This window comes from Pungitius pungitius, chromosome 19 (assembly GCF_949316345.1).
Source record: "Pungitius pungitius chromosome 19, fPunPun2.1, whole genome shotgun sequence".
Taxonomy (NCBI): domain Eukaryota; kingdom Metazoa; phylum Chordata; class Actinopteri; order Perciformes; family Gasterosteidae; genus Pungitius; species Pungitius pungitius.
In genome coordinates, this window is record NC_084918.1 from 220,804 (window position 1) to 232,535 (window position 11,732).

At 49.6% G+C, this 11,732-nt stretch overlaps 2 protein-coding genes across 3 annotated transcripts; both read left to right on the forward strand.

Annotated features, from left to right (window-relative positions):
* The first annotated feature begins 590 nt into the window (after nucleotides 1–590).
* LOC119198307 (lethal(3)malignant brain tumor-like protein 1) lies at nucleotides 591–7,949 on the forward strand. 2 transcript variants are annotated; one of them, XM_062559113.1, is made up of 18 exons: nucleotides 591–737; nucleotides 1,370–1,424; nucleotides 1,616–1,701; nucleotides 1,784–1,888; nucleotides 1,971–2,106; nucleotides 2,186–2,277; nucleotides 2,378–2,520; nucleotides 2,681–2,757; nucleotides 2,836–2,921; nucleotides 3,021–3,131; nucleotides 3,216–3,339; nucleotides 3,984–4,080; nucleotides 4,153–4,287; nucleotides 4,401–4,478; nucleotides 4,572–4,636; nucleotides 5,210–5,376; nucleotides 6,613–6,675; nucleotides 6,754–7,949. In XM_062559113.1, the coding sequence occupies exons 2-18, from the start codon at nucleotides 1,397–1,399 to the stop codon at nucleotides 6,988–6,990; spliced, it is 1,830 nt and encodes a 609-aa protein (XP_062415097.1). In that variant the 5' UTR covers nucleotides 591–737; nucleotides 1,370–1,396; the 3' UTR covers nucleotides 6,991–7,949. The 2 variants fall into 2 exon arrangements, with proteins under 2 accessions (XP_062415097.1, XP_037311183.2); XM_037455286.2 differs by having other exon boundaries at nucleotides 3,216–3,330.
* A 278-nt stretch (nucleotides 7,950–8,227) lies between these two features.
* LOC119198309 (transmembrane protein 200C) lies at nucleotides 8,228–11,613 on the forward strand. Its single transcript, XM_037455288.2, has 5 exons — nucleotides 8,228–8,511; nucleotides 9,417–9,603; nucleotides 9,671–9,884; nucleotides 9,971–10,125; nucleotides 10,203–11,613. The coding sequence occupies exons 2-5, from the start codon at nucleotides 9,497–9,499 to the stop codon at nucleotides 11,092–11,094; spliced, it is 1,368 nt and encodes a 455-aa protein (XP_037311185.1). The 5' UTR covers nucleotides 8,228–8,511; nucleotides 9,417–9,496; the 3' UTR covers nucleotides 11,095–11,613.
* Nucleotides 11,614–11,732: the final 119 nt, after the last annotated feature.

The window sequence follows — 11,732 nt, forward strand, 5'->3', positions numbered from 1 at the left end:
GGACGATGTTCTGATGGACGTTACTCAGCCACTGTACACACAGTGGAGGAGGGGCCTAACCATCTGATATGTTTGGATTGGCCAAATTGTACTTTATGGTTTCAGCCATTTTCTTCATTTTTACATGTTTCTTCCAAATTAAGAACCAGTATCACACCAACATGTTTAAGACTCAGTTTCAATGGTTTCCCCTGTTGATGTGAATATCAGCGTTGTGTGTATTTGTAGAGTGATTAGTGTATGGACACCAGCTCAGACTGGTCCAGCACCACAAGTTAGCTTAGCATGGAGACTGCAAGTCTAGCTTATGATCATTTATGGATTTTTTATTCTAAACAGATTTAAGATCATATGGTAATATGATATATAAGTATAAGTTTATCATGGACTAAATTGTGCAAGTCATCAGTTTTCTGCTGAACCCAAATCTAATATTTAAACATTTATAACATTTTTACTGGTAATCAGGTTTCCTTCCTTAACTGATGTCTCTCTCTCGTCTGTCTCTCTGTCTCTGTCTCACTGTCTCTCTGTCTGTGTCTCACTGTCTGTGTCTGTCTCTCTCTCGTTGTCTGTCTCTCTGTCTGTGTCTCACTGTCTCTGTCTCACTGTCTCTCTGTCTGTGTCTCACTGTCTCTCCTGCCCTCCCTCTGTGGCGCATGCGCAGTGCGCGGGCGCTTCTTTAGTTCCGTGTTGTGTAGCTGTCAGCAGCAGAGTGAGGCGGAACATCGGGGACGGTAAGTTTCTGTCTAAGCGTTCGGTACCGGTACCGGCTCCTCGGTCCTCTCTGTCATTGTGGGGCTCCGGTTCCTCTAAGCGGCTCTTTGTCGCCACTGAAACCGCTCAGAGGAGACCGAAGGCCGGCGGACAGGGCCGCGGATCACCGCTGTTTGTTGTTTCCTGATTTAACTTGTCAGCCTCAGTGGGACCACACTTCCGGTTAGTCATTCACAATAAGAGTCGTGATTGTTTCCTTGACTCTTTTTAGTTCTTTCAAAAGTATGAATACTGACATGAAAAAACCTCATACATCTAGTTATGTGCTACATCTTTACTATTACACGAACCAGGAGGGTTTCAACATTAATCATGGTGTCCGATGTGAAATAATTGAATAAATTCGGACACTGCAGAAAGAACTTTATTTTGAATGTCAGTGTGAGGGCTTCCTGTTTGAGTGTGCGTTTACATGTGTGTCCTCACGATGACGAAGATGGTGATGATGAGCGATGTATTTATGAATAAGAAATGCAAGTAGACACAAGTAGTAGTGGAGCACTGTGTGTGGAGGGGTCCGCCTCACCTGGAGTCACCTGACCGGATGTAGAGAACTACCATCACAGCTGGTGTGTGTGTGTGTTCTCATCAGAAAACAACCAAAGAAGAAGAACACAAGATGAAGAACAAAGTCTGTAGCACTCAAGGTAACACACACACACACACACACACCTGTTCCACCTGACAAATCCACGATTGGCTAATTGATCTTGACTGAGGAGCATCTGGTGATCTGTTAGGTTGTCTCGGAGTGTCGGGGGGTTAGGGTTAGAAGGGCTGTGAATGAAGATGTGTCAGTGCTGTAACCATGGTAACAGTTGTGTGTGTGTGTCCTCAGTGAGTGTGAAGAGACGGTCCTGGTCCTGGCAGCAGTACCTGAACGAACAGAAGAGTGAAGCTGCTCCTCTGTCACTGTTTACACAGGTAACACAGACACACACACACTCCCTCTCTGACCTGTCTGTCCCTCTCTGACCTGTCTGTCCCTCTCTGACCTGTCTGTCAGTCCCAGTCGGTTCCCAGTAGGAGAAATGGTTTTAAAGTGGGGATGAAGCTGGAGGGCATTGACCCGGTGCATCCTTCTATGTTCTGTGTGCTGACCGTTGCTGAGGTACAACTCCACACACACACACACACATACACACACACACCTTTCGGACGGTGGTCAGGTGACTCTCCCGTCTCTCTCACAGGTGATTGGCTGTCGGGTCCGCCTCCATATCGATAGCTACTCTGAGTGCTATGACTTCTGGGTGAACTCTGACTCAGCAGACATCCGACACGCAGGCTGGTGTAAAGACAACAACCACAAGCTCCACCCACCCAAAGGTGAGTACCGTAGCCCCGCCCCCTCAGAGGACCACTTGATACAGGTGACACCACTCAACCTGTCTGTGTCTCCTTCCAGGCCACAGTGAGACAGACTTTGATTGGCAGCATTACCTTCGGTCCACAGGCTCTCATGCTGCTCCTCCGACCCTGTTCACCTGTCGCACTGCTGTCAGTATACACCTGTCTGTCTGTTCACCTGTCTGTCTGCAGTCGGTATACACCTGTCTGTCTGCTGTGGGTTGAATCTCACCACCTGTCTGTTTCTCAGAGCTGTGGCTTCCGTGTGGGGACGAAGCTGGAGGCGGTCGACAGGAAGAACCCGGGACTCGTCTGCGTCGCCTCCGTCGCTGATGTCATCGGTGACCGTTTCCTGGTTCACTTTGACAACTGGGACGACACGTATGACTACTGGTGAGACAGACAGGTCGGAGACAGTGTAGCAAAGATCAAATGAATTTACAGTTGAGGATGAAGCAGGGAGCCTCCACCTAAATAATATTTAAATATCACAATCGAATAAAGGCCGTGTTTGTATCATACTCTTGTGATGGATTATTATGGGATGTATCAGGTGTGACAGCAGCAGTCCGTACATCCATCCTGTGGGCTGGTGTGAAGAACAGGGACGACCTCTGACCCCCCCTCAGGGTACACACTCCGTACACACTCAGTACACACTCAGTACACACTGTAGTACTCTGAGTAATGGATACTTGTGTTCTTCAGGACACTCAAACCCAGAGAACTTCCTCTGGGAGGATTACCTCCAGCAAACTGGTTCCACAGCCGCTCCCAGTTCAGCCTTCACACTGGTGAGGAAACAAGCGGGTAGAGGAGGAACCAAGGGGTAGAGAAGCCGTCGCTCACTGAGCTGCACGTCATGATGGAGAGGTGTATTTTCGTCCAATCAGAGAGCGCCACACGGTTTCCAGGTGAACCAGAAGCTGGAGGCAGTGGACAGGAAGAACCCCATGTTGATCCGCGTCGCCACGGTAACGGATACAGAGAACTACAGGGTGAAGGTACCTAAGACCTGTCCGTGCGCCTGTCTGTGCGCCTGATGTCACGCAGTGTGTGATGATGTCACCAGGTGTGTTCACCTGCAGGTCCATTATGACGGCTGGCCACAGCAGTTTGACGTCTGGAGTGACAGCGACCACTGTGACCTCCATCCTGTGGGCTGGTGCCAACGCACGGGACACCCACTGGAGCCCCCCCCAGGTCAGACAGGTGGGTCAGAGGGAGAGAGAGACGGGTTAAAGAGAGACAGACAGGCGGGTTAGAGGGAGAGAGAGACGGGTTAAAGAGAGACAGACAGGCGGGTTAGAGGGAGAGAGAGACGGGTTAAAGAGAGACAGACAGACAGGCGGGTCAGAGGGAGAGAGAGACGGGTTAAAGAGAGACAGACAGGCGGGTCAGAGGGAGAGAGAGACGGGTTAAAGAGAGACAGACAGGCGGGTCAGAGGGAGAGAGAGACGGGTTAAAGAGAGACAGACAGGCGGGTCAGAGGGAGAGAGAGACGCGTTAAAGAGAGACAGACAGGCGGGTTAGAGGGAGAGAGAGACGGGTTAAAGAGAGACAGACAGACAGGCGGGTCAGAGGGAGAGAGAGACGGGTTAAAGAGAGACAGACAGGCGGGTCAGAGGGAGAGAGAGACGGGTTATAGAGAGACAGACAGGCGGGTCAGAGGGAGAGAGAGACGGGTTAAAGAGAGACAGACAGGCGGGTCAGAGGGAGAGAGAGACGGGTTAAAGAGAGACAGACAGGCGGGTCAGAGGGAGAGAGATGGTCAGCGATAGGTTGAAGACAGACAGGTCAGAGAGGAAGACAGACATTTTCTGATTATAACTATTTTCCCGCTGTGTGTGAGACAGGCTCCTCCCCCACGTCCCCCTCTCAGGGCGTCTGTCCCACTCGTGGCTGCAGAGGAGTTGGACACATTAAAGGAGCCAAATACACGGGACACCACAGGTACGTCCTCGATGTCATGCCGCTAAGTCGTTAGGTGCTGAGTCACGATGTCGTTTCACGTTGTCCTTCCAGCGCTTTCGGGTGTCCGTACTCGGACATTAACCTGCGTAAGGAGGTGCTGCTTCCTGATAGGCTGGGGGGAGAGAGAGTCATCACCCTCGTACCCGTCACCATGTATCACCACGGCAACCAGGACAGGTTAGACAGGTAACTCTCACCCTTTGTGTACCAAAGAAATCATAAATGTTCATTTCTACCAGTTAAAGTAGCCAGCATCAGGTATCCATGACGACCTGTAAGTGAACCTGTCTGTCTCTCAGGAGCGTCCAGGTGAAGACGGAGCCCAGAGACGAGACTCTGCTGGTTCCTCTGGGGAAGAGAAGGAGACAGGCAGACGGGTGAGACAGACGGACGGGTGAGACAGATCGACTCTGCAGACTTCTGTGCTTTTTCCATAATTACCTCTTTTCCTCCACTGGCTCCGCCCCTAGACTGTCCCGACCAACCAAATTCCTCCGTATGAAACAGGAAGAGGAGGAGCTTCACATCACACCAGGTACATCTCAAGGGGAGGTGCTTTGATGCTTCCTTTCCTCTCTCCTTCAGCAAAGGAAACACTGGACCTTTCTTTACCAAAGGAAAAGGGAATTATGATGACCCACAATGCCTTGCAGCGACAACATTATAAGAAGGTTTAAATAAACGTCTTATTGATGATGATGTCATAGGTCATCTTCAGGATGTCTCCCTGTCTGTCTGTCTGTCTCTGTCTCTCCCCATTGAGTTTCCATGGAAACAGCAGGCGGATGAAGTGGCTGTTTCCATGGAGACGGCTCACCATGGAAACCCGGGTAGCAGTTGTGAAGGACTGCGGTTTCTCAGCTTCTGCTGTGTCTTTTCACACGATGCCTGTCTCACTGCTCAGTGGGGTGTTTTGATGAATCTGGTTCAGACTGGTTTGTGTTCGTTGATCTCTAGTCTGAACCAGCCACTATCCTGCTAACTATTAGCATTATGTTAATTTTGTGGGTTCAAACAGTTTAAAGTAAAATAATACTACAATGAGGTGTTCGATGAAGGTGTTGTCTCACTGCCCCCCCCCCCCCTGTCTCTCGCCGTCTGTCTCCAGCTGCAGAGTCCAGTCTGCAGGCCGCCCTCCACCAGTCGGTCTTCTTGTCGGCCATGTCGGCGCAGCCCAGTCGTGACCTGTCTCTCTGCTGGGAGCAACACCGCAAACTGCTGCCTGGCGTCTCCGGAGTCCACGCGGAGACGGTCCAGCACTGGAGCGTCCAAGAGGTCAGAGAGACAGAGACGGGTCCCATACCTGTCTCTCTCCCCAACCCGTCTTCATCTCTCTGACCCGTCTCTCCCCAACCCGTCTTTATCTCTCTGACCCGTCTTTAGGTCTCTGACCTGTCTTTATGTCTCTGACCCGTCTTCATCTCTCTGACCCGTCTCTCCCCAACCCATCTTTATCTCTCTGACCCGTCTTTATCTCTCTGACCCGTCTTTATCTCTCTGACCAGTCTTTATGTCTCTGACCCGTCTCTCCCCAACCCGTCTTCATCTCTCTGACCCGTCTCTCCCCAACCCGTCTTTATCTCTCTGACCCGTCTTTAGGTCTCTGACCTGTCTTTATGTCTCTGACCCGTCTTCATCTCTCTGACCCGTCTCTCCCCAACCCGTCTTTATCTCTCTGACCCGTCTTCATCTCTCTGACCCGTCTCTCCCCAACCCGTCTTTATCTCTCTGACCCGTCTTTAGGTCTCTGACCTGTCTTTATGTCTCTGACCCGTCTTCATCTCTCTGACCCGTCTCTCCCCAACCCATCTTTATCTCTCTGACCCGTCTTTATCTCTCTGACCCGTCTTTATCTCTCTGACCAGTCTTTATGTCTCTGACCCGTCTCTCCCCAACCCGTCTTCATCTCTCTGACCCGTCTCTCCCCAACCCGTCTTTATCTCTCTGACCCGTCTTTAGGTCTCTGACCTGTCTTTATGTCTCTGACCCGTCTTCATCTCTCTGACCCGTCTCTCCCCAACCCGTCTTTATCTCTCTGACCCGTCTTCATCTCTCTGACCCGTCTCTCCCCAACCCGTCTTTATCTCTCTGACCCGTCTTTATCTCTCTGACCCGTCTTTATGTCTCTGACCCGTCTTAATCTCTCTGACCCGTCTCTCCCCAACTCGTCTTTATCTCTCTGACCCGTCTTTAGGTCTCTGACCCGTCTTTATTTCTCTGACCCGTCTTTATCTCTCTGACCCGTCTCTCCCCAACTCGTCTTTATCTCTCTGACCCGTCTTTAGGTCTCTGACCCGTCTTTATTTCTCTGACCCGTCTTTATCTCTCTGACCCGTCTCTCCCCAACCCGTCTTTATCTCTCTGACCCGTCTTTAGGTCTCTGACCCGTCTTTATTTCTCTGACCTGTCTTTATCTCTCTGACCCGTCTCTCCCCAACCCGTCTTTATTTCTCTGACCCGTCTTTATCTCTCTGACCCGTCTCTCCCCAACCCGTCTTTATGTCTCTGCAGGTGTCAGACTTCATTGAGTCTATTCCTGGTTGTGAAGAACAGGCGAAACAGTTCAGGGACGAGGTGAGAATCAGCTGCTTAAGATTTATCATGTGACTTCTTCCTGCTGTGATCTCATTGTTCCTGCTTCTGTCCGTCCAGCAAATCGATGGGCGGGCCTTCCTTCTTCTCACCCAAAGGGACATTGTCAAGATCATGTCGATGAAACTTGGTCCCGCCCTCAAGATTTTCAACTCCATCCTTATGTTTAAACACGCCGAGGCCTGGAGCCAATCACCCGCCGAGGATTGCTGCCAATCACCTGCCGTGGCCAGGAGCCAATCACAAGACTCCGTTCATTTTCCATCCAATCATCAATCGGATTTTGCCGTCATGTGACGCTCATCAAAAAGCGAGACAAAAACAGAGTACACATCAGACCCATTCCATGCCGCGCCACTCGGTGCATCTTCAACCACAAGAAATACCTTCAACTGAAAGGAAAGTTGTTTTATAGTCGTTTGAACACATTGATGCTGCCAGCTTAAAAAACACTAAAACACAGGAAATCTTATCCATTTTGTGATGAATAATTCAGATGTTTCTGTGTTTGTGGAAATATATTTTTGTTAACAACTTTATATTTACAAGAAACCAGTTTGCAGAACCAGAAAAAAACAAATTAAAGCAATTAAAATGTTAATACTTTCAGAATAAAAAGCCATTAAAGAAAAATATATGAACTACTATAAGAATTGTAATGAAACAGTCTTATAGTAAACCAAATATTAAAATGTCTCGTGTTAGCCTGAAAGGATCTTATCAATACATTAATAAGCATCTTTAATTAAACGCTCACAATGTCATCTGATCTGATTAAGATACTTCATTCAGAAGCCCTTTTACACGTTGTTGATGAATTTAAGGGCTCGATGACATCACTCGTGGCTCCGCCCCCACTGTAATGACACTTTAAAGACAGCAAAAATGTGACCTCCTTCTGACCTCAGGAACTCAGGATTCTACTTCTCAGACTATATAATGCGGGTCCATCACTTCCTGTCAGGTGACCACTTGTAGCGACATTCCGAAGACCTGCCTCCTCTGCTGTGATTGGTCAGTTTGTGAAGGGAGACATCAGCTTTATATATACGTATCATCTGTAGTGTTATGAAGAGCAATGTATCTCTATAGATTTCTATTTTAAAGTTTATAGATCTATTTGTATCTCTGTCCTGCTGGGAGTCGCCTCTGACTCCTCCTCCTCGTCCAAGAGGCGGAGCTCTGCTGCCCTCAGTGGGAGGTTTTTAACTCTGTTTTTCTTTGCTGTTTCTGTCAGTGTTCATTGGGATAAATAAAGTTTCTTTGAAGCTTAAATGTTGATGTGACCTTTGTGACCTTTAAAACAACTTGATCCTTAGCGTCCCCTGACTGGTTGGTCTTTGTGATTCTGGTCTACCACCACCCGTCGTCTAGTCCTACCTGATTGCATCCTTCCCATAATGCACTGCTCTCTAGTTTCAGGTCCCCCACTGGGGGAACTAAACGACACCTACAGAGTCTCAGCAGGGACAAACGTCCTCACAGATGCACAGAAAAGTAATGCTTGAGATGCTGCAGTGGCTCTGCCTGCGTCTCCTAGCAACAGCAGCGTCCAGGAATCAAGGGATCGAGAGGAGGATTCACAGCGAATCCACGGCGACTGAGTGGTGAGACGGAGGAGTGGAAGCAAGAGACTGACCTTCCTCGCGTTTCCTAATCCGGTTTTCAGGACGAAGAATAGCGCATCAGTCATCAGTTTGTGAAAGTTTATCTCCATTCAACTGCTGACAGATGGACGCTTTAAAATCAAGAGGAGAGACGGCGAGAGAGACGCATTGGAGCAGCAGAAAGAGACATGAAGCCCCTGCAGCTCCATCGGTGAGCTCGCATTCTGCTGTGATATGCTGCAGCAATCACTGATTAGACTGTGTGTGTGTGTGTGTGTGAAGGTATGGCTGATGACTATTGATAATGTCTTGTCTTCTACCTGATCTCTGTATTGTGTCAGTACTGATTTACCGGTTTCTATATACTGATTAATATATAATTAGTTGCAGTAGATGTTTGGAATGAAGGCTGCAGCACTTTTTCTGTGAGATTTCATGGTCGAAAAAAGGGAAGATCTATAAACAGTGTCTCTTTGAAGTTGTCCTTTGTTCTCGGTGGTCTTGCATCTCTTTGAGGTTGTCTTGTGTAATCTTGGAGTTCTGTCCTTTAACTCTCAGATAAAGACTTCAAGGACTGCCTCTTCATGTACATGACATCGAATATCAGCAACTTCCTGTCTAAAAGACAAATGTGTTTACGCTTCTAGACTAGATCCTGCAGTCCTTTGTCATCAGGCTGCTCTTATAAGTCCCTTAAGCGTCTCCAGTGGATTCAAAAAGCTGCAGAACAAGTATTAAGCAGAACTAAGAGAACACTCTGTTGTTCTACTAGAGAGCTGCTCCATAGAGGCTCGTTCCTTGAGTCTTTAAAGTAGGACGGGAGCCAGAGCCTTCAAGCTCCTCTGTGTGGAACCAGCTCTCCTCTTTGATACCGCTTATAGTTAGAACTGGCTCAGGTTAGTCTGGACCATAGTGGTTCTACCTGATGAAGGTTCTTCTCTGGTGTCTCCTTGAGGTTGTCTTCTACTTGTCTTGAATTCTTTTTGTCTCTCAGATGTCTTTTGTGCTCAAGGGTTTGATATTTTCGGCTCATGTTAATAAACCAGTCTCTCTTTGAGCTGCATTCATCACAAGGATGAACCAACCAGCTCCTTACGCTACCCGTCTGTCTTACAGGAAGTCAGTGACTGAGTACAGGTGAGGTGGCAGTGGGCGGGACTTAGCCTGCTCAGCCAGCGTCTGATTGGTGGGTGGTGATGATCGCAACGGGCGGCCTCCTGCGGATCAACGCACGGCGTCAGGACTCACTGAGGTCCAAACCACACAAAGCACACACACACAAGAGGAAAAACAAGAACAAGAGGTAACACACACACATTAAGTCTGAGTTTCAGCAGGTTTACACGATGATGTCGTTCCTGCCCCGTCAGGAGAAACGAAGTGGTGGTGGTGAAGGGGAAGCTGAAGCTGTTTTCGGTCCCGGGCCTGGTGGCGGCGCTGGGCGTCCTGGTCCTGCTGGTGGGCGTGGTCATGGCGGCCCTGGGCTACTGGCCCAGAGACGGACTCTTCTTCAGCGCTCGGCTGCAGGAGGCCACGGCCATGGCCTCGGTGTCCTCCACCAGGTCCACAGCTGCCGAGGCTCAGGTGAGATCCACCTTCTCCTCATCTGGGAACCGTCTTCTTCTCAGCAGACCCTGAACCAGGTCTTAAGTTTTTCTCACTGCTTCCAGGGAGCAGAGGAGGCAAGGAGACCCCGAGGAGAGGAAGGAGACAGAGGAGGAGACCAAGGAGGAGAAGGAGGAGATAATGGTTTCAACCGGACGGAAACCATAAACGGGACGATTGGACGTCTTCATGGAGGTTTTCTGGAGGATTTCCTCCACAGGTAAAGGTTCAGAAACTAGTAAAGTGTATAGACACACACACCTGCTGTGATTGGCTGTGTATTTGATGTCTCCACAGGTACCTGTACTCTGATAGGCTGAAGGTTTTGGGGCCTCTCATCATGGGCATCGGGATCTTTCTTTTTATCTGTGCGAACGCCGTGCTGCATGAAAACCGCGACAAAAAGACAAAAGTCATCAACCTGCGAGACATCTACTCCACCGTCATCGACCTCCACGGCCTCCGCAAGCACACCTCCTCCTCCTCCTCCAATCCCCTCAACGGCCTCGTTAACTACGTCCAATCAAAGAGCCTGGAAGCTAAACCCAGGGCGTACCCTGCTTCCCTGCTAAACCACAGGGAGGGAGGGGGAGGCGGAGGAGAGGGAGGAGGCGGGCTGTTGTCCAGGCAACCATTGCCCTGCAGCAGTACAGGAGGAGGAGAAGGAGGAGGAGGAGGAGATGCGGTGTTCACTATTTCCGAGGACGCTCTACCACCCCCCTCCTCGTCCTGCCACAGACTCTCCCTCCCCCCCAGGTTCAGCCCCCCCCACCTCTCCCCCTGCTGGAACGTCCCACAGAAGGAGGTGCTCAGCTCATTCACCTTACCGCTGCGCCGCCCTCGCTCCACAGCTCCTCCCAGGAGGCACTCAGCAGGAGGCTGGTCCACGGCAGCGGGGGAGGAGCAGAGGAGGGAGGGGGGAAACCAAAGGCAGCGGGGGAAGGAGGAGGATGCATGTCAACCTCCTCCTTTCTGCTCCTCTAGAGCCTTCCAAGGTTCCTGCAGCTCTTCCAGTCTCCACCAGGAAGTGCTGCTGATCCACTCCTCCTGCTCCCTCATCCCTTCCTCCTTTCCGATCTCCTCCCTGTCTCAACTCCTCTCCTTCTCCTCGTCTACTCCAGCCCCGCCCTGCAGGAGGCGCAGCCTGCCAATTGGCCACAGTAAACTGACACATGGAGAGGACAAGTGACATCACAGGTCGGGGTGACGTCACACGAGTTCTCCTGCTGAGGAGAAGCTGAGGATCATTTCGAAGGCGTACGATGCAAAATGAGGCGGGATGAGGAGGTGGACCAATAAGGAGCTGACTCCTGGGTTGACAGCACAAGTCGTTAATGACATCAGCAATAAGGAGTGTTCCAGATAAAGGACACCAGGGAATGTTTTGTACTGCGTTCCTGTGAGTAATAGTTTATGTTTCCTGCAGAACGAGCCACTGACTTCCACAGGTTCCTAAAGCACGTCTTCCTTCACTTTATTCAACCTGTTAAATGAATATATGACCTTTTTAAACCTCATTAATCAATTACTATACAAGGTGATCCATCGAATCATCAGCATGACGCTGTTCAAAGTAGATAAGAATATAATCCAGAGTTTTTAAATGTTTCCTTCCACTGAAAACTGAACGAATTACAATCAGACTATGAAATATTTAGATGGTATTAAATATTTCAGTGTCTCTACCAATAAACCCAAATATAACACATTTACTGTCTTACTGTGTCACGCCCAATGTGGTCCAGTATTCTCTATCCACTACATGGTGTCTGTGTCCTGGTTTAGTCCAGCAGTCTCTGCCGTGAGAATCTACAACAAACAGCTGAC